Source organism: Suricata suricatta, chromosome 10 (genome assembly GCF_006229205.1).
Source record: "Suricata suricatta isolate VVHF042 chromosome 10, meerkat_22Aug2017_6uvM2_HiC, whole genome shotgun sequence".
NCBI lineage: Eukaryota > Metazoa > Chordata > Mammalia > Carnivora > Herpestidae > Suricata > Suricata suricatta.
Window position 1 is genome coordinate 76221432 of NC_043709.1, and position 21833 is coordinate 76243264.

The following is a 21833-nucleotide window of genomic DNA, read 5'->3' on the forward strand; positions in this document are numbered from 1 at the left end:
AAAAAATCTATAGAAAAGAGATATTTATGGAGCAAAGTCCCAGAAGAGATGGGAGAGGACTGGATTTGGATTGGAGGTGAGGAAACGAAGAGGGGTAAGCATAGATTAGTTTATGTTTGAGTGAGTTGAGCCTGATGGCTTTGTTCATCTTTGCAGAGCTCTAGGAGACAAGGTAGGGAATTTGAGAAGGGTCTTGAAGGTTGAACAGTTGAAAGGCACTAGGTTTCCTAAGACCCTGGACTACTAAGGAGTTTGTATTTTATCTTGAAATTTATGGGAAATCACCAAGGAAGGGACATGACAGTATTAACCTTTAAGAAATGCTCTGATGGCAGTGTGGAGAATGGATTAAAGAGGGGCAAAACTGGAAGCAGTAAGAGACATAGCACCAGCCACAATGCCATTGAACTTATCAGGCCAAGTATGGCCACAGTGGGTGGAAATTGTACCACCCTTCTTGCTTTTCACTACTTTTCTGAGAAGGTAGGACATTTTTCAGAAACCCTCAAGCACATAGTTTCTCTGATTTCTTTATTTCCACAATTACTTTAAATAATTATACACCTGTCTTTTCTATCAGATTGTAAGTTCTTTCACAGTAACGTGCATTTCATTCATCTTGTTATAATGTGATACCTAAATATCTCAGTACTCTGGTTCAAAAACATATGTTTAACAAATGTTCAGTGAATGAATGAATGAATCAATGATTGAATGATGGCTCCCACAAACCAAGGGAACCCTGGTCGCGTGTGGGCTAGATTATCTTGAAGTCCCAACAAATCTGCCCTGAAACACGTTCAATTGTGATGTCCAAACAGTTTTCGTACTAAGAAAAAGTGCCATTCCGTCTATATATGCTTAATTACGAAGCGGCTGTAAGGAGACAGCGAGCCCGCCTGTTTCCTCGTCTGCGAGGCTGCGGGGACCCTTTACCGTACGGCAGCATGGCGGCCGCCTGCTGGAGCCGGTGCGCAGTTTACCTCCAGCAGGGAAGCCACTGCTGCTCTTCATACGGCAGCATGGCGGCCGCCTATGGGAGCGGCCATAGAAGCGCGCCCGGGGACGAGGCCGCCGTAAAGGAAGCACCGCTTCCTCTTCTCCTTCTCCCGCCTCCCACCGGCTGTCGTAAAAGGGTGAATGGAGAGCGAGTTGTGGGGGGTAGAAAGGGAGGACAGGGGGCGCGGAGTCAGAGTGGCGCAGCAAGTGGCTGCAGGTGGCGACGGTGGCGGGGGGCGGGGAGTGAGGTAGTCCAGGGGTCGCGGAGGCGGAGGCTGAGAGGGCCAGAGGAAAAACTAAAGCTGCAGTCTGGCCTACTGGTCCGGGGGCCGCGGAGCCCCCACCCGGGGAGATGGACCTCAACCGAATCATCCAGGCGCTGAAGGGCACCATCGACCCGAAGCTGCGAATTGCCGCCGAGAACGAGCTCAACCAGGTGAGGGGCGGGCCTGCGGCGCCCCCCGGCGCCCCCCGCGGTCTCGCCGGGCTCGCTCTCCGCGGCGCCCCTGTCCTCCACCCCGCCCGGGGCTTCGGACCCTGGCGCTGGTCTCGGCCCGGCCCGCCCCTGCCCTCCGCCCCGCCGTCCCGTTTAGCGGCACTGCCTGGATATTTTCTGAACAACTCAGGCACCTGTTGGCCACCTTTGCATCTTTTCGTGTCATTTTCCTTCCACAGTGCAGTTTGTTTAGCCCGCTTGGTCCGGCGAAAGAGGCTTTGGAAGCTTCGCTCGTGCTTGCAGGCTGTGATTTCCTAAGTACGCTGATTCAGGGACGCGGGTGGGAAAATTCACTTAAAATTCAAATCTGAGTTCAGCTTTACTCCATACCAGCCCTTTTTAGGTGTTGCGGTTGGACACCCTGCCCCATCGCCCGCTTCTGTGGGGTTGGTAGCACTGTTTTTGACACTGATTGGCAGAGTTTTGTTGGAGTGCTGGGAAACGCGGCCGGGAGAGTGCTGGGGGGAAAAACAGGCAATTTTCATAGTGGTACTGCTTTACAAATGACACGTCGAGTAATATGTGTTTGGAGGGATTTCTTATAAGCGCTAAAATGTGTAAGACTTTCTTTTATCTTCTCTGTTCTTACCAGCCCTGATCTTGTTCCAGCGTTACCACTGACATTTTAGAAAGTGTAATGATCCCAAAATGTACCTTGTGTTTTCCCTCCTCACCTGTAAATGAAAGGTAGACCTCTCACTAAAAAGTACGAATTAAGGTGTGCCCGCAGGGTAGAGTGACAGCTGGTTGAACTTGGGGTAATCCTTAAAATGTAAAGGAATCAACATCACCTGGGAACTTGTTGGAAACGGAGAGTATGGGGCTTTACATTTAGAGAATCAGAAACTCCGGGTGGGGCCTAATTATGTTTTAATTAGCTAACTAGGTGATTCTGTGCTTCCTGAAGTGAGAGAGCAACTTAAGTAAAAGTTTCTGTAGGAGTCCACTAAGGCTGGAATTGACTTTAAAGTGCAGCCGTGCGTTTTGAATCTTTGAAATCCAGTGGGAAATCTGGGTGGTGTTTGGAGTTAACTGTGAATTCAGGATTCTCAAGAGATAAAAGGGAGCTTGAAAACACTGGTTGAGTTAAACTGAAGCCTAAAAAGAGTGTGTTGGTACTTCAAAAAGAAAGGACTCTTGCTCACTAGGGTAAAGTTAAAGTCCGTACCTGTCCCAGGCTTTGCAGAGTAGAGGTGCTGTATGTTGATTGGCTAGAAGAATAGCAATCCAGAGGTTGGTTAGAAGGAACAAAGCAAGAGCTGAACTTGCAGTCTACTAGTATGAACAGGGGAGTTGGCCTGTTTGTGACCCCCTCTTCACAGTGAGGCCAGATATTATTTTGATAGTGTCAGTAGGGTTCATATCTTTGATGTCACGTTATACTTTCCTGCCTCAGTTAGCCTATTCTTGCTTTGTTTCTGATTCATCAGTATTTAAGTGCAGGCTATAGAAGGAGAAGAGTTGGTGGGAAAGCTTGCAGGACTAGGAGAGACACTTGGGACCCAATTCTACATTTTTCTTCATGGTATTTCAGTCAAAATCCATTTCGTCCTCCCTCTGCCCTGTCCCATATCTATTCATTTGATCACAGACCATAATTTCCGCTGCAGCTTCTAAAAGTAGCTTATTGCTGTGCCACTCATTTAGTATTTATGTTTTGTGTAATGCTTTAGATTGTAATATGCTCTTACGGAGTTTTGTTTGGTTTCGAATTGTCTGCAGGTAGAAGACAACTATAATGTTGCATAACCTTATAGTAAAATACAGTTATAATGTTGCATTTTGTATGCTTATTTTTTATCATCACTGTAACATCCGGCTTTGTGGGATAAATGGGTGGGTAATCTACCATAAGTGATTAGGGTCCAGTTCATTTATGCTAGTCTAGGTCCCCCCTCAACAGATACGCTCTGCATAGGAAATGGGGGCAGAGTACTGATGATTCGTCAAGTGCTAGGTAGAAGAGTAGGCAGTTTCAAAACGACAGCCTGTGTTCTGAAGGGTAAATTCTTGTTTGAAGCTATATATTTCTGTAGACAACGTATTTCTGTTACCAGTGACTGGTTCCTCGATTGCCGTGTATGATATTGTTTCTATGGGAAAATGGATTTTCAGTTTTTTTCTCAGGATATTAAGGATGCATCCTGTATGCATTTCTCCTTGTCGCTAGACCCAGAAGTCCTCTTAGCAGCAGCAAAGGAAAGTAGAAATGGGTAGCTATCTTGCTCCAGTAACTCATCTAGAAAGGTATCTTTTTCTAAAAAAAGCGTTCTTCACGTGGCTTTAATAGGGAAATAAAGATAACTACGTTCATTGCCAAGTAGTGGAATCCCCGCTTTTCCATGCATCTGTCTATATCATTTCTATTGCCCTTTAAGGGGGCTTGCTTATATGAATAATGTATTTATTGAATTATAATGCAGACACTAAAACAAGGCACTGCTTTCACAGAGCTTGCATTCTAGAGGGGTTTACAGACAAGTAAATAATACAATTTCAAGTCATTAGTGCTGTAGATAATAAAGTCCCGGAGAGACGTATTGGGGTGTACAAACAGGGCGCTCATCCTCCTGAGCAGAGCCCTAGATGTTGTGAAGGAGTGAACCAAGAGAAGGACTGGGAGGGCAACAGGGAAGAGCAAGTCCAGTAAAGGCCTTCAACTTGGATGTTGGAGAACTAGAAAAATTAATATAGTGGGAGCAGTGAGGCAGAGAACGGGAAATATCAGATCTTTGCTTTAAATGAGTTATCATCAGATGCAGATAGGTAAGCAAACAAACTCTTACCTATCGATCTATTTATTTAAATGCTTATTTATTTTTGAGAGAAACAGCATGAGTGGGGGAGGGGCAGAGAGAGGGGTAGAGATAGAGAATCTGAAGCTGGCTCTGTGCTGACAGAGAGCCAGATGCTGGATTTGAACTCACGAACTAGGAGATCATTACCTGAGACAGGCTTAACTTACAGGTGCCTCAGACTTACAGGTGCTCCAGTAAGCAAACTCTTTGTTTTCAGAAAATTTCACAGATATAAAGTAAATATCAAGAAGTGTCTTTTTTGTTTCCTTAGAAACTTGAAGCCCAAGGTGGAAAAAGAAATTGGAGAAATATTTGTGAGGAGACTAGTATGAGACTCTATCTGAATTTACCCCTGAATGTTTTATTTTATTTATTTATTTTTAAACTTTTTATGTTTTATTTATTTTTGAGAGCAAGAGAGACAGAGCATGAGCAGGGGAGGGTCAGAGAGAGACGGAAACACAGAATCTGAAGCAGGCTCCAGGCTGTGAGCTGTCAGCACAGAGCCCAACGCGGGGCTCGAACTCACAAACCACGAGACCATGACTTAAGCTGAAGTCAGACGCTTAGCTGACTGAGCCACCCAGGTGCCCCTACCTCTGAATGTTTTAGCTAGCCAGATTAACATAGACTGAATCAGGGCTGAAAGGAGAAGAGAAAATGTTGCACAAGTTCATTGAAATGGCAAACATTTGCAAAGAGGAGTTCCAAAATGTGTATAAAGGCAATAGTGTTGAAATAAAAGCATTCTCCACAATAAGTACTTTTAAATAGGTACCATTAATAAAATATAAAGATTATTTTGTACTTGCATATATTAAGATAAGTGTCTAATTATATAGACTAGAACTAGACTGTAGATGTTTGTTTTGTTTTTTTATTTGTTTTGAGAGGGAGAGAGAGAGCGCGAGAGCGCGTGAGCAAGCAAGTAGGGTAGAGGTAGTGAGAGAATCTCAGGCAGGCTCCATGCCATCCATGCAGAGCCCAATGTGGAGCTTGTACTCACAAACTGAGCCACTTACCCAATCAAGTCACCCAGGCACCTGAAACTAGTCTTTTTTTTTTTTTTTTTTTTAACTTGTATGCTTGTTTTATTTTTGAAAGAGAGAGACAGACAGCATGAATGGGGGAGGGGTAGAGAGAGAGAGAGACACACACAGAATCTGAAGCAGACTTTAGGCTGAGCTGCCAGTACAGAGCCTGATGTGGGGCTCAAACCCACAAACTATGAGATCATGACCTGAGCCGAAGTCCGCTGCTTAACCAACTGAGTCACCCAGGTGCCCCAAATAGAGTTTTAATCTTTGATTCACTACAAGATCTTTCAGTTTCTCAAATGTTATAAACATGAGTTATTTAATGATGTAAACATAGGTTAGATTGGGTTAAATCTGTATTAATTTTGACTTCTGTAAACTGCTGTTAAAAGAAATCTGTTTTCTTAAAACACTACTTTGAAGTGGTGGTTTCAATGATAAATGAAAGAGAATTTACTTTGTATACAACAGATTTTATTTTTAATGTTTAATTTTGAAAGACAGAGCCCAAGCAAGGAAGGGGCAGAGAGAGAGACACACACAGAATCTGAAGCAGGCTCCAGGCTCCAAGCTGTCAGCACAGAGCCCGACGTGTGGCTCAAACCCAGGAATGGTGAGATCATGACCTGAGCTGAAGTTGGACGCTTAACCGACTGAGCCACCCAGGTGCCCCTATATACAACAGATTTAAGATTCTAAGATTTATACAGGATGAAAGGAAGGACACTTATAATTAAAACTTTTATAGGAAGATTTGGAAAGCATAATGTTCTTGGAAGGAAAGGACTGATATTTTAAAGATGCCAATTTTCTCCAGATTTTTTAGTCAAATGTTTATCTTAAATGCTATTATGAATAATTGAATAGTGAAGGTGATAAATTAATAAGTTGTATACATAAACCTAACAGTATTTTGCCATCGTAGATGATCCAGGCTCCTGGGAGAAGGTAAGCTGGACAGATTCTCTGCATCGTTGTCGGCTTTTGCCTCACTGAGAATGTGAATCTTTTCTGGGAATGTCTGTGGATAAGGCCAAGTGTAAGCTCTGGGAATGTGGCAGAGCAGTAGCGTGTCCAGGTAGTAGATATCTGGAGGAAATGTGGTCAGAAGGAACGGGCTGCTCTGTATTTTGTAACTTAAAAAATTTTTTTTCAATGTTTACTTTTGAAGGAGAGAAAGACAGAGTGTGAACAGGGGAAAGGCAGGGAGAGAGGGAGACACAGAATCTGAAGCAGGCTCCAGGCTCTGACTTGAGGTGGGGCTCAAACTCAGGAACTGTGAGATCATGTCCTGAGCTGAAGTTGGATGCCTAACCGACTGAGCCACCCCGGAGACCCTGTATTTTTAAACTTCTAAAGTCACCATGGCCAAAGTCAGAAGTAGTTAAAAGTAAAACGTGTGTGGGAAGTGACCTCGGCAGCAGGCATTCAGCATGGGTTCACTTGGGCATCAAGTCTATTTTATTTTATTTTTTATTAAAAACATTTAAAAAATGTATGTTTGTTTTTGGGAGACAGAGTGTGAGCAGAGAAGTGGCAGAGAGAGAGAGAGAGAGGGACACACGGAATCCAAGCAGGCTCCTGTGCCGTGCTGACAGCTCAGAGCCTGACGCAGAGCTTGAATTCATGCACCATGAGGTCATGACTTGAGCTGATGTCAGATGCTTTACCAACTGAGCCACCCAGGCGCCCCTGGGAGTCCAGTGTAAAAGATGCTCCCCCAGCAGAGGGCAGCTGCTGCTGATACCTCATCTGGACTGGTTTCTCTCCATCCGTCATGTACAGATAATTAACATTATCTTGTCCATTTTCCTGTGTTGGATCTCCTGTTTTCTATAGCCCATGTTTTCCATGTTTCTGTTTGCCAAAAAATAATATAAGCAAAATTGAAGCACAAATAAGCTGGGAAGAAACACTTGGAATGTGTAGGTGCAATAAAAGGTTAAGATTTTAAATTCACAAACAGCTCTTAGGATTTCTTAAGAATAAAGCAAATATTCTATTTAAAAAAGGATAAAGAGAATAATGAATTTGTAGAAGAAAACAAATAGCCAACCTTTTTGTTGATAAAATTTCAACTTAGCAGAAATGATGGTTAAAATGAGAGGAAGGTTTTAAAGTGTTGAAGGAATGATAATGCTAATCCTTGGATAGATGGGTGTATTCTACTTTTGGGAGTGTAAATTGCTACATATTTCTAGAGAGCATTTGACAGTATATGTTAAAAATACATAAAAATGTCCTTCTTTATTCATCAATTTGTTCCAACTTTGATTTGAAGTATTTCGGTAATCTTAATTTTGCCTTGGAGAAACTCTCACTTTAAAAGCTTCCCTTTTATTTGCATAGTAATGTATTCAGTAACAGTGGTAACAGTTACTTGTTTATATTGCCCTGTTTTATAAATATTTCTTTGTAATTTCAGTCCTACAAGATTATTAATTTTGCCCCCAGTTTACTTCGGATTATAGTCTCTGACCATGTGGAATTCCCAGTACGCCAGGCAGGTGAGTAGGTTTTTTGTCGTTTATAAAACTATTTATAGGTGTAAAAGTAGAACTAGAGTTTTATTTTAATTCTAAGTATCTGTGATTTCTTTAACAAAATGGAAGTACACGTAAAGCATTTCTAGTGTCTTTTTCCCTGGAGACTTAGCGGTAGATACTGAACCCTTACAGCTCTCGTGACTTTCCCTCATCTTTCCTTCTTACCTGCTGATTCCTTTGCAACTTTGCCATTTTTCCCCGTTGGCTTTCACAATATTAGTAGTTTAATCTCCCTATATATAATTTTTAAATTTAATTTAATATATGTATTTTTAGTTAATATATATATATTTTAATACCTACTCTTTGGACCCAAAGTTTAAGACTGCGAATTTATGTATGTGGGTGTGAGTTCCATTCATAAGTGAGATCATGAAGGTAATGTATGCACAGATGATCCTAACCACATGTTTGGGGAGCAGGACTTCTGTTTTAAACATGAAACTTACTTCTAAGTCTGTGGGACCTTATGGTAGTCCCATGATGCTGTGTATTCCTCTTTTTGCCTTTTCAATGAGCTGGTCATTAGAGCCCAGAAAGTAAAAAATGGAGAAAGCCTTGGAGTGTCATGAGTTCTGAAAAGATAAAGGGAGTAAAATGACAAATGCTAAAAATATGAAAAGACTTTTTTTATTATGTTACTTGTTACATACTCATTATAAATAATTTGGGCAATACAGAAAATTGCAAAGAAAAGAAGGAAGTAAAAAAATTGCCTAGTATTTTCATTGCTCAGAAATGGCCATTGTTATGGTTTTTTTTTTTTTTTTTTAAATTTTATTTTTGAGAGACAGAGAGAGACAGCATGAGCAGGGGAGGGTCAGAGAGAGAGGGAGACACAGAATCCAAAATAGGCTCCAGGCTCTGAGCTGTCAGCACAGAGCTTGACACAGGGCTCGAACCCACGAACCTTGAGATCATGGCCTGAGCTGAAGCCAGACGCTTAACCGACTGAGCCACCCAGGGACCCCAAGAAATGGCCATTGTTAATATTAGGTGAACTAATATTAGGTTAATATTAGTTTTTGCGTACGTTCAGGTAGGAGGACAGATTAACAGTTTTATGGAGATGAGATTATACTCCACATGCTGATGAAAGTATTTAATTTTCCTTGAACATAACAAAGTAAAAGGTAAGGAATTATTTAGCTGTGGCAAAATACTTAATAGCAGTATGTATGATTTCCTGTAGAGGGGAGCCTGGGTGGTTCAGTTCATTGTTTGACTTCAGCTCAGGTCATGATCTCATGGTTGGTGGGTTTAAGCCCAGAATCAGGCTCTGTGCTGACAGCTTGAAGCCTGGAGCCTGTTTCAGATTCTGTGTCTCCCTCTCTCTCTGCCCCTCCCCTGCTTGCGCGCACGCGTCTCTCAAAAAATAAACATTAGAAAAGAAAACAAAGAAAAATCTATAGAAGATACATGTTACAATTATTTGTTACTTTAATAAGGGTTATCAGACTTCTGTGTAGATTTTTTGAAACTGTAACTCTCAGGTGTTTCAACTTTGCTTCATAAAATAGGGCTTTTCTGAAATAAAATTTTGCTGAATGGAACCTATTTTAATAACCTAAATGAGTATTTATTGGACGATTGTGAAGTTCCTGTGAAGCTTTGTAGAAATAGTATTTTTAAAGCTCTTAGAGCATTTTATTAATTTAATATGTGTTCTTTACCTGACATATAAACATTACAAAGACTCACTGGATTGCCCTTAATTCCACCCCCATTGATACATATGGTCAACTAACTACTATAGTTAAAACATTTTTTTAATGTTTGTTTATTTTTGAGAAAGAGAGACAGAGTGTGAGGGGCAGAGAGAGAGAGAGAGAGAGAGAGAGACAGAGTCAGAGTCAGAGTCAGAAGCAGGCTGCAGGCTCTGAGCTGTCAACACAGAGCCTGATGCGGGGCTGGAACCCAGGAACCATGAGATTGTGTCCTGAGCCAAAGTTGGACGCTTAACCCACTGAGCCACCCAGGCGCCCCACTACTATAGTTTATTTAAAATATTTGATGTGTGTGTGTGTGTGTGTATTTTTAAATAAACATTTATTCATTTTTGAGAGAGTGTGTGATCAGGGGAAGGCAGAGAGAGGAGGAGACAGAGGATTCGAAGCAGGCTCTGCGCTGACAGCAGTGAGCCCAAGGTGGGGCTTGAACTCACGAACTGTGAGATCATGACCTGAGCTGAAGTCAGATGCTCAAATGACTGAGCCATCCAGGCATCTGTATACTTTTTATTTTTTATTTTAATTTTTATTCTGTCTTTAGACAGAATGTGAGTGGGGGACGGGGGGTGGGGGGAGAGAGAGAGAAAGAGAGAGAGAGAAGATATCTTAAGTAGGCTTCATGCTCAGCATGGAGCTGGATGTGGGGCTCAATCCCACAACCCGGGGATCATGACTGAGCTGAAATAAGAGTTGTATGCTCAACTCACTGAGCCACTCAGGCTCCCCAACAGTTTTAATTGTAAATCTTCTCACCAAGTTGCTTTTGCTTACTTTTTTTTAATCAGTAATACATTAAATGCTAAATTTTTCATATCCTCTATGCAACTTTGAATCTTAATAACTTAGGTAATTACACTTTGGTATAAAATGTAAATGGCTTTTATAGGCAATTTTTCTTCGTAGTTTATGTAGATTTCAAATCTGTTAGTCACAGGATAGAGTTTATCTTGGTGGTTAATTTTTTAATTTATTAGATCATTTTCTATTTTAGAGCATCCATTTTATCATAGAATCCGAAATACACAGTGTAAAATTCTACATTATAACTATCCTAAATTTAAATGCCACTTGTAAATTTTCTGTCCTATTTAATCTATGATTAAAATACAAGGGTGCTCTTAAGAACCTTATGGAGACGCCCAGACAAGAGATTTATCACTCTATCATGACATTTAAAAATGAATGATGTGGTCCCTGGGAGGCTCAGTCGATTAAGTGCCAGCTTCGGCTCAGGTCATGATCTCATGGTTTGTGGGTTCGAGCCCTGCGTCAGGCTCTGTGCTGACAGCTCAGAGCCTGGAGCCTGCTTCACATTCCGTGTCTCCCTCTCTCTCTGCCCCTCCCCTGCTTACAGTAACGGTCTCTGTCTCTCAAAGAAAAAAAAAAAATAAAAACCATAAAAAATGTATAAAATAAAAAGAATGATGTGAACTTTGCTTTTAAAAAAACTAGCCTGCATAGAACTCTGAAAAATTATGCTGGTATTAAGTGGAAAGACATAGTTTTGCAGAATATTCAGTTCTTGATTTTTTGGTTTATGGGCAATACTAAAATATTCTTGCTAGCATCAGTCAAGCTCATTAGTGAATGTCCATCATTACCTTACTGTGAAGAAATAGGAAAAAATGTAGTATTTTGATATTGGTAAGCAAAGTAAAATAAATATGGATGTTCTCTTGTTTCCTTTTGCAGTACTGAGATACATAATAGCATTAATATTATGTAATATGCAGAGAAAGGAGCCCATTTTAAATTTAAATTCTTATGATTAAGAATTTCTCAAGTGACTTTGCGTTCAGTTTTTTACTCCTTGCCTGTGAGGAGACCCTCTAATATCTGTAAACTTAGGTTCAGGAATGTCCTTTCTTTAGTACATTTTGGAGTTGCTGTAAGCAGGAAAGTAGTTTGGATTTAAAATGTGTGACCCTTCAACTTGGGGTTGTGAATTCAAGCCCCATGTTTGGTGTGAAGATTACTTAAAAATAAAATCTTTAAAAAAAAGATTAAAAAAAATAAGTGGTAGTTGAAGAGTGGGTGTTACATTAGACCCGGAGCAGCATCGTTAGTGGCTGGTGGGGGGACTTGAACGTGAAGAATAGCATGGGTTCTGTTTTCTGTCGGTCGCTTGCTTTTTGTTCTCCTGACATAGGGAGAGGACATAAAAATTCAGCTTCTAGCTAAGTGATTCACAGGTTATTCTTTAAGGTTAACCTTCGTGTTCTAGAATACAGAACTGTGAAAAAACCAGAAATATGCCTCTGATCTGTCCAGGAGCACTACAAGAAGCTCTTTCATTAAACTTCATGTGTCTTATCTGTATGAAGTTCCATGGCTCTTAGAATCTATTTAGTCTTGTTTTGGGTATAATTTACACACTTTACTTGATTTCCTAGCTGTTAACAGATTCAACTGGGTGGGGGGTGGGGGAGGGTGCCTGCGCTACTAAATCATAGTGCAGACTAGAAGAGCTTAGGAACATAAGCCCAAAAAGCACAGGATTTTGCCTCCATGATTTTATAATGGCATCCTTTCCCTTCGACATCGTAGGCCTGACTGACCTGTGTAGTTGTGGGTCTGGGTCCAGAGTGTAGGGCCGAAGTGGTGATTGATTAGGCTTGAGAAGGGAACTGTGTGTATGCTTTAGAAAGTTAATTTCAAACTCAATATGTTTGGAATGGTAAGGGGATTTTGCAGAAAAACAACGTTTATTAATTTCTTTATGACTGGATTGAGATGGTATTTATGTTTTGTTTCTTAGCTCTGGCAAATGGTTCGATAACTTTAAATAATTAAAGGGAGGTTTTTAGGTTATTGATAGTTTGAATTATCTTTAGTATTCCCATTTAGTAAGAATGGTATTTTTCACCATTCTTAGCAATCCATGATTATCCATAAGATAAATGAATATTCTCTTTAAATTATTACATTAAGTTCAATTTTGTTTTAATTAATTGAAGATTTATTTTATGAGTTTTAAAATTTTTTATTTGAGAGAGAGAGAGAGTGGGGAGGGGCAGAGAAAGAGAGAAATGCTTGAGCAGGTCCATGCTTAGCAGGGAGCCCTGAGGAGGGGCTCGATCACATGAGCCTGCGGTCATGACCTGAGCTGAAATCAAGAGTCAGACACTCAACCCACTGAGTCACCCAAGCGCTCCAAGATTTATTTTAGCATATACAAATTGATATGCCATTTTTGTAGGCCATCTTGTATGGAGCCCTACAATAAAAAAATTTTTTTGGGGGGTAAAATTAATAGCATTTAATGACTAAATCATAGATAAGCCCACTATTTTACCATGTCTGTATTTTTGCTATCTGAGAGGTGCTATTTATTTTTTTTAAATATTTTTATTGTTTAGTTTTGAGAGAGAGAGAGAAAGAGAGACATAGAGCGCGAGCAGGGGAGGGGCAGAGGGAGAGGGCGACACAGAATCTGAAGCAGGCTCCAGGCCCTGAGCTGTCAGCACAGAGCCTGATGCGGGGCTTGAACTCACAAGCTCTGAGATCCTGACCTGAGCTCAACTGACTGAGCCACACAGGCGCCCCAGTGCTATTTATTTTCAAGACTAGTTCTGTAAAGATTAAAATTTGGTCTTGTGAATAATATAGCTGATTTTTGTGGTGCCTGGGTGGCTAAGTTGGTTAAGTCTCCAACTCTTGATTTTTGCTCAGGTCGTGATCTCATGGTTCATGGGTTTGAATCCCATGAACTGCTCTGTGCTGACAATGAAGAGCCTGCTGGGGATGTCTGTCTCTGTCTGTCTCTGTCTCTGTCTCTGTCTCTGTCTCTCTCTCTCTCTCTCTCTCTCTCTCTCTCTCTCAAGCCCTCTGCTGCGCTCACTTGGCTCGCTTTCTCTCTCTCTCTCTCAAAATAAATAAATAAATGTTTAAAAATATATAGCTGATTTTCTTTTTGCAAAGATTAGTCTGATGAAATCATTCTGAACTACTGACAAGTTGGACCATGTTCTTAAATCACTTACTCAGTTTTTCAACAGCCTATAAATTTTTTATTGCTAATAACATCATAAATGACTGGGATAAAAGATGATGCTTAGTCCAGAGCTTGTGTAACTGAATAAAAACAAGTTAAGACAAAAACTCAAGGCGCCCCCCCTTTCTGTTTCTCTTTCTCAAATAATTTTTGTTTTTATCCCAAAAAATAGAAATCCTAAGTGGAATTGTCTTTTTTCAGACCTTTGTTAAATCGAAACTAATGAAAGGGGGGCTTTAAGTATGTCAGGTTCATAGCTTCATTGAATTTCAGTTGTGTTATAGCCAAGGTAGAACATGTTGGTTTATTCTTTGTGTTATAATGCTTCTGTGAACCAATTTAGTTTTATGTTAAAACCAGGTTGTGGGGAGGGTATGGTGGGGCAAGAAGGGAGAGGAGAAATTGAAGGGAAGGAAGTTATACTGCTTTGTAGGTCACGTCTTTTTATTATATGTTATGTGTATATTAAGTATATGATAAGTGAGTATTTACACCCAGTGTTCAGCAGGGATAGAGAGCTTCACATTCCCTACCAAAAACCTTGTTGTAGTATGTCAGCTTGTTGCTAACTAGTCAAGATGGTTGGAAAGAATAGGAACAAAATGATTAATTATGTATTTTGATAGAAATAAATAGCTAAGAAATTTCCTGAGATTTTATAAAAATATTTGAAGGTTGATGTCCTTTTCCCTATTATTGTATTTACAAGTGGTAATTATTTCAGAAGGGTTAGATAAAAATTAGCAATATTTGAAATATGGTAGTGCATCCAGGATGGTAGCCAGTGAAAGAAAATAGACAGAAAAAGCAGTCTGCATGAAGGACAGTAGAATTTTGCCTGTTGTAAACTCAGCGTTAGGCATTATTAACAGTATGCTTTTTTATGATATTTTATGATATTAAAGTACATATAGTTTCATTCAGACTACCTTGTATTTAATCTAAGAATACATACTTGATTCCTCGATCATTTTTCCGTCATATAAACTCTAAAGCTTGATTTAATAAAATGTTTTCTGCTTAAATTTGCTTTACTAGCTAAAGAGAAAGTTTAAATTCTTATACATTTTCCCTTCCCCACTTGGCTGCTTATAATTGTAAGATTTTCCGTTTTTCTGATTATCATGTTTAGCAGGAAGGGCTTAGCCCTTCATGCTCTGTTGCACTGAATTAAAGCCATCTTTTCAATACTACTACATTAGCCTTGTTTTCCTCTATCTTAGCTGCTATTTACTTGAAGAACATGGTGACACAGTACTGGCCTGACCGAGAACCTCCACCAGGGGAAGCAGTATTTCCATTCAACATTCATGAAAATGATCGCCAGCAAATACGTGATAACATTGTGGAAGGAATAATTCGGTCTCCAGATTTAGTGAGGTACATTATACTGTGTGTGATCAGTAGCAAGCACCAAATATTTGGATGGGAAAGGTTGGATTTAATCATAAACCTCAAGTTCATATTTCTAAAGAGGTAAAGTAATGAAGGTGCTCAAAAAATACTGTTTTACTTATTTGTCTCTGCATTTGTAATTCTTTGCCTCAGAATATTTTGGAAAAGGGTTAGTTGCCATAATTAGCCACAAAAAGAGTTAAGGCAAAAATCATACTTACCTAAAATTATATAAATCTCTACTATTTAAATAATCTATGTTCTAAGTTATGCTCTCTTTATGTTTTGCTATTTGCTCCCCCTGTCCCCCCATACAGGGAAATTGACTTCTGGGAATTTTAACCTACCACTTTTCTTTATACTTTACCTATCTTTTTGTTCATTTTTAATGAATTAAGTATCTTTTCCTTTGGAGAAGATAGGATAGGGCAGGTATAAGAAGATTGGCTCTCTTTTTTATTATTTTTTAAAATTTATTTTATTTAAAAAAATGTTTGTTTATTTTGAGAGAGAGAGAGTGAGTGCATGAGCAGGGGAGGGGCAGAGAGGGAGAATCCCAAGCAGGCTCCATGCTGACAGCATGTACCTGAACTCACGAACCATGAAATCATGACCTGAGCTAAAATCAAGAGTCAGACACTCAACTCATTGAGCCACCCATTTGCCCCTGGTTTTTAAATTCAGGTTAGAGGGACATCTGGGTGGCTTAGTGGGTTGAGTGTCCTACTCTTGATCTCTCACCTCAGGTCATGACCTTGCAATTTGTGGGATTGAGCCCTGCATTGGGCTCTGGGCTGATGGTGTGGAGCCTGCTTGGGATTCTTTCCTTCTCTTTCTGCCCCTTCCTGGTCCTGTCTCTCTCTCCTTGTCTCTCTCAAAAGAATAAACAAATATTAAAGAGAATAAAAATTCAAATTAGATGCTATAGAGCAGCACTGTCCAATAGACCTTTCTGTGATAATATGAATCTATATCCACCCTATCCAATATACTTGAGTACTTGAAGTGTGGCTACTATAACTGAGGAATAGAATTTTTCATCTAATTTTGGTTAAAGTGTTCACATATAGCTAAGCAGCTTCCCTTATTGCACAGCAGAGCTCTCGAGTCATAAACATTTTGCAATTTTAAAAAAGGAAAAAAACAGGTGTTTTTCAATGTGAGCTGGTAAATTAGGTTTCTGGTGAAAAGGGAGGAGGGAACTAGGTGAACCGGAAGTAGGGGAATGAAACTGTTTAACATTAAGAGGTGAGATACAACTTTATCCCTGAGTGTCTCACGTACATTATGTCGGAAGCAGTAGAAGGGAAAACCGTGCGAGGGGAATAAGAGGGAGGAGAATAAACAATGAACTCCTCTCTGTGCAGTAATTCTGTTAGTTAAGAGGGGAAAGTAGGTATACTGATTAAAGAAAATCATCATTGTTCTCAGTGGGTGCCCAGACGCCAGCCTGGCAGGGGCTCCCCTACGCTACCATCCTGTGTCTGCGTCTTGTCAGATCTTCACATTTCCATTCTCTCTGAATTGTGTGATGCTTCCGCGCAGCAGTGTAGCAGAGGATGGCTGCTCATTGCCATCCTTGGCTTGGGTGGAATAAGAAAGGGTTGCAGAGGGCGAGGGTGGTCATTTGAAGATTAAATTTAGAAAAATGAAAAGTTTTATTGTGCACACGTATGATCTATTTATTGTTGAGGAACAACGGCTGGTGGCGCAAGAGGAGACTTTTATCTTTATTATGAGGCAGTTGCTTCTTTTATGTCCTGAAGGCTTAATTGTAATGATTCTTGAACTATTTTCAAAGTTTAAGGGTATTGCAAAGGAAATCTTTCAAATGGATTTTGTACATCAAGTAAAGGCATTATTTTGTGTGTTTCATTTCAGAGAATCCAAGTGATGGGCTGTTCAACTGAACAGACACTTTTTTTTTTTTTTTTTGGCACTGTGGAATCCTAATTTAGCCAAGTTCACTTTCTTACCATTTGCAAAAGACCACATAAGGAAATATTGATTGTAGAAGAAAAATTCTTTCCCTTATTTTTGTTTCAATCTCAATACAGTGGGGATCCCATTGGTGAAATGATTACTGACTTAAATGTTACAAGGTCATATCTTTTATCACTTAACTTTGTGGTGTTGTTAAAGAGAATTCTCTTGGGGCACGTTGGTGGCTCAGTGGGTTGAGCATCCAACTTTGGCTCAGGTCATGATCTCGTGGTTTGTGGGTTCAAGCCCTTGCATCAGGCTCTGTGCTGACAGCTCAGAGCCTGGATCCTGTGTCTCACTCAGATTCTGTGTCTCCCTCTCTCTCTGCTTCTCCTTCACTCACACTCTGTCTCGCTCTCAAAAATAAATAAATAAAACATTTTAAAAAATTAAAGTGAATTCTGTTTTATGTCTTTCTTATTGCTTTTTTCTTTATTTCTTTGCAAATAACTCTTAGCTTTTCATCTTCAAGAATTTCGAGCTAATATTCTTAAAGTACAGAAATTATCATCTCAGGAAGCTTTGACAGGAGCAGCATACTGTGTTGGCTACTAACTGATAATGGATGGTTCAAGGTTTTGGCTCCCAGAGGTGCTTCCCGCTGTTATCATGGCCTCTGTTTTACCTACTTTGACTATTTTTAGGCTTTTTCCAGTTGAAATGATACAGTACTTTGTTTTGTTTTCCCCTTAGGATATGCTAACCCAAAGCTGGAAAATGTTGTAGAGCTGAGGTGGATGTATTGTCCTTTTTTTTTTTTTTTTTGACAAAAAATTTAAATGAATTTTTATTTTTAAATTCTTTTTTTCCCCAAAACTATATTTAGGATGATCCTATTTGAAAGTTTTCATTCATTTTAGAAAGTTACCTATTCTGGGTTTTTTTCCCCCCCCAGTAAGTGCAGATACCGAGGAGATTTTTCTTTATAGGACTGTTGTTTTTACCCCCCAGCCCCAGATATGTAACTATATAATCTAGGTAAATAGGAGTTAGACTGTTTTTATGTAAAATATTAGAGGTGTTTGAAACCTGATATTTATAACTACTTAGATTTTGGACTTTTTCCCCCACCTTATAGAGTCCAGTTAACAATGTGTCTCCGTGCCATCATTAAACATGATTTCCCTGGTCACTGGCCAGCGGTAGTCGACAAGATAGACTATTACTTGCAATCACAGAGCAGTGGAAGCTGGCTTGGCAGTTTATTATGTCTGTATCAACTGGTGAAGACGTACGAGTAAGTTGATTTCTGTTGGCTAAAGATACCAGCCTTGTGTTACTTAGAAGGAATTAACTTGCAGAGAGAAGTCTGCTATCTGGGTGTTCTGCTGAATCAGGTTCGTTTGGGAAATGTTGGGTGAAGCACAAATGTGTTTATTTACTACAGTTAGTCAAAGAGCCTTTAATCTGCTGATGTACATTGCTAATCTCTAAGGCAGTGATAAGATATGCAGTGTTTCTTGAATTTATTTGTCCTTTTCAGAGGCCCATTTATTAACAGCTTTCCTTGGAAACTCTCATATAGAGGTACTGTAACATTTGTGTCACAAATGAGCACATTGTTAAGTAAACCACACATTTAACTTTTTGGATGCAAGATAGAAAATGTCAAAGTTTCTTTGCCAGTGACCTTCTTTTCCATAAAAGTCGCTTGGGAGATAGGAGACTAGTGTCACATTTAATAGCACTGCTTTATGGCTTCTAATAGGATTGCTTCCTTCTTAGGCAGAATCCTGTTATTAAGAATTAGTTCAGACTCTGTAGAGTTTTTAGAAGATATTTTAAATTGGGAGCAATTGAAATGATGTGAGAGCACCTAAGTTTGCAAACTATTTTAACTTCTCAATTTAGTGTATTATAAGAAGAAATGTTTTATCCCCACATTATAATAGGAACATCCATTTAAAAAGGCATATCAACTTGTATTTATTTTATAGGAAGAGTTGTGGTATGATGAAAATTTAAGTAGTAGAAAAATTCATTTAGGAAATTTGCAAAATAGTCTAGAATGCTTTTAAATCAACTTAAATCTATCTAGAAAGATTTTAGGTTTTCCTTCTTAAAACAGGGATGTGCTCTTTCAGAGTTTCTTCCAAGTTTATTCTGACAATCCAAACAAAGTGTAAGCCCATGTTTAGAATGGTTTGTTTCATTAGCTTTATCTAGTTTTAAAAATATTTTTTATTCATTATTTATAGCTGCTTTGTAGGGGAAGAAATGATTTTTTTCTCGTTTTGTCTTTGCTCATGTAGATATAAGAAAGCAGAGGAAAGAGAGCCTCTGATAGCAGCGATGCAAATATTTCTGCCTCGTATTCAGCAACAAATCATGCAACTCCTTCCTGATTCCTCACATTATTCTGTTTTACTACAGAAACAGATTCTGAAAATCTTTTATGCACTTGTTCAGGTAAGTTTCTACTCTAGAAGAAAAATGTGGGATCTTGTATTTCTGCCCGACATATGGAAAGTGCTTAATAAGTGTCGGTTATTGTTAAAAATTGTTGTATATTCTCATATGTGTTTGTTTGTTTGTTTGTTTTAAATGTTTAATTTATTGAGGGTAGGATGAGGGGAACAGAGAAAGGAGAGAGAATCCCAAGCAGGCTCTGCACTGTCAGTGTGGAGCCTGACAAAGGGCTTGGATCATGACCTGAGCTGAAATCAAGAGTTGGACACTTACCTGACTGAGGAACACTGGTGCCCCTCACATGTATTTCTTTAAAAGAAAAAGAAATCCTCATGAGAGAACAAGATCACAAAAATTAACTTAATAATCCCAGGTTATCTTAGTGTCAGAGCTGAGATTCACTGACTACGCCTTTCACTCCAGCGTCTTAAGTGTTGGGTAAGGAACAACCAGGGTAATTAACTGCCCTAAATTACCTGCTTAATCTTTCAGCATTCTGCCTATTGATAAATTAGGATTAGGGGAGAAAGGAAGGAAAAGAAGAGGGTCCCTCTTTTACTGGGAAATCATACTGGTGATAGTTTCTTTGCAATTTGACCCAATTTAAAGCTAACAAAGAAGATTGAGTGCCTCATTTTCCTTCACTTGAAATACTTCCTTTTTCTTATCTGAAAGCTACAAAGAATATTAATATGAGAATCTAAAATGTAATTGGAAGAGGACAGAGATGAAATGTTTTAAATATAAAAATATTTAAAATTTAATCCTTGAAAGATTTAGATAAATTATTTAGATCTGTGTGGAGGAAGAATAATTGTTGTCAGGCTGTAAAGTGTTTGATGACGAATGAGTTGAACCACTGTCAGCATGCCTTCTTTTTTTTTTTTTTTTTTAAGTTTACTGATTTTTGAGAGAGCCAGTGTGGGGTGGGAGAGGGGCAGAGCATGAGGGAGAGAGAACCCTAAGCAGGCTCTACGCTGAGTGTGGGGCCTGATGCAAGGCTTGATCTCCCGACTGTGAGGGCCTGACCTGAGCCAAAATCAAGAGTCCGATGCTTGACTGACTGAGCCTCCCAGCGGCCCCTGAGGTGCCTTTTCAGTTAGATCAGTCAAGGCAAGAGGGTAGTGCTGTCGAGCTAGAGAGCTAGGACCCTTGGTTTTGTTCTTGGCTTCATATGTCAACTAAGTACTTCTGTAGTGTTTCAGAATATTTCACTTTAATACCGATTTATATTTTTAGATGCATCTTTAAACTTTTAATAGAGGATGATCTGAGGTAGGTTTTTTTTTTCCAGCTTGGCTTTTTGGAGGGAGATGGAAAGGAGGAGGAAATGTATCTGAAAAGAGAGAAGAAAGTAGGATACTTGGAAACTATATTCCCTCCCCCCTGCCCTTTTTTTACACTAATAGGGAAGGAAGATATATGGTACCTTTGACCTTTTATTAAAACATGAAATTTCAGAATTTTTCCTGGGAAAAATTTCAGAAGTTCAGTTCAGAAATTTTCCTTGGGAGAAGCACTCTACTCTGAGGTGAATATTTTTTATTCAGTGAGATGCTTTATACAGAGGCTAGACTTCTCTTTCCCATCTGGAGAAGCATAGTAGGAATCAGGAAGTAAGAGGCTGATGAAACTATTTTCCTAAAGCCTCCACCTCTGTTTGATTTGCTAAGAGGGCAAAGTCTAAAACATTTTCTCTCAACATATGCTGCTATAAACCTAAAAAAAAAAAGAATGCAAAACCTCAACATTTTTAATCATTTTGGTAATCTCTTATAAGCTACTAAAGTAAAATGCTCCCTCTGGGAATCCTGGAAGCAAAAATTTAGGCAGCTTGAAGAGGTACAATACAGTGATAATGTAAGGAGAAAGTCCGTGTCTGATAGTTTGGGAAGAGGCAGAAAAATTTGTTTTAGGGAGTAAGATACAACTAAGTTGACTTTTTCTAGCCAGTATTCATTAAACTTTTATTGTGTACAGGGCATGTGGCCATTCCATACGCACTTCAGAGTTCAGTCTGTCCAGAAGTGGCCCCCTCGTCCCTCTCCCGCTAGCGCGGAGCCCGCTCCTCCTCTGCTCCCTGTCTCTGGCCCGAACGGTTCCCCAGTGCACTTAAGCTGGGAACTTCTAACATGGCCTGTAAAACGCTTCGTGGCTCCACCTCACCTTTACCATTCTTACCTTTGTACTTTTCCCTCCAGCCATCCCGAAATTCTTTCAGGTTCGCGAGTACGTCACTCCTCTCCTTCTCAGCCTCTGAAGTGCTGTATTTCTGCCTGGAACACTCTAGTCCTTTATGCCCTGGCCAGTTTGTGCTCTTTCTCCAGATCTCAGCTGTATGTCACTTCTAGAAAGATGTCCCTGATACCCCCAGCCTGTGAGGCAACCCGCCTGTGTGTGCCTTTACCAGTAGTGTACTGCTTTATTCTGGGTTGTATATCGTACC

The 21833-nt window shown here is 39.7% G+C and overlaps 1 protein-coding gene across 2 annotated transcripts in view; it reads left to right on the forward strand.

Annotated features, from left to right (window-relative positions):
• The first annotated feature begins 1191 nt into the window (after positions 1-1191).
• IPO8 (importin 8) overlaps positions 1192-21833 on the forward strand; it is a 90743-nt gene continuing 70101 nt past the window's right edge. Inside the window, exons 1-5 of one of the 2 annotated variants that reach the window (XM_029954356.1) lie at positions 1192-1435; positions 7756-7837; positions 14824-14980; positions 18057-18215; positions 19231-19387. In XM_029954356.1, the coding sequence (XP_029810216.1) occupies positions 1352-1435; positions 7756-7837; positions 14824-14980; positions 18057-18215; positions 19231-19387 (639 nt within the window). In that variant the 5' untranslated portion in view covers positions 1192-1351. Of the gene's footprint in view, positions 1436-5953; positions 5997-7755; positions 7838-14823; positions 14981-18056; positions 18216-19230; positions 19388-21833 lie in introns of those variants that run through there. The other variant, XM_029954357.1, reaches the window with a different exon arrangement.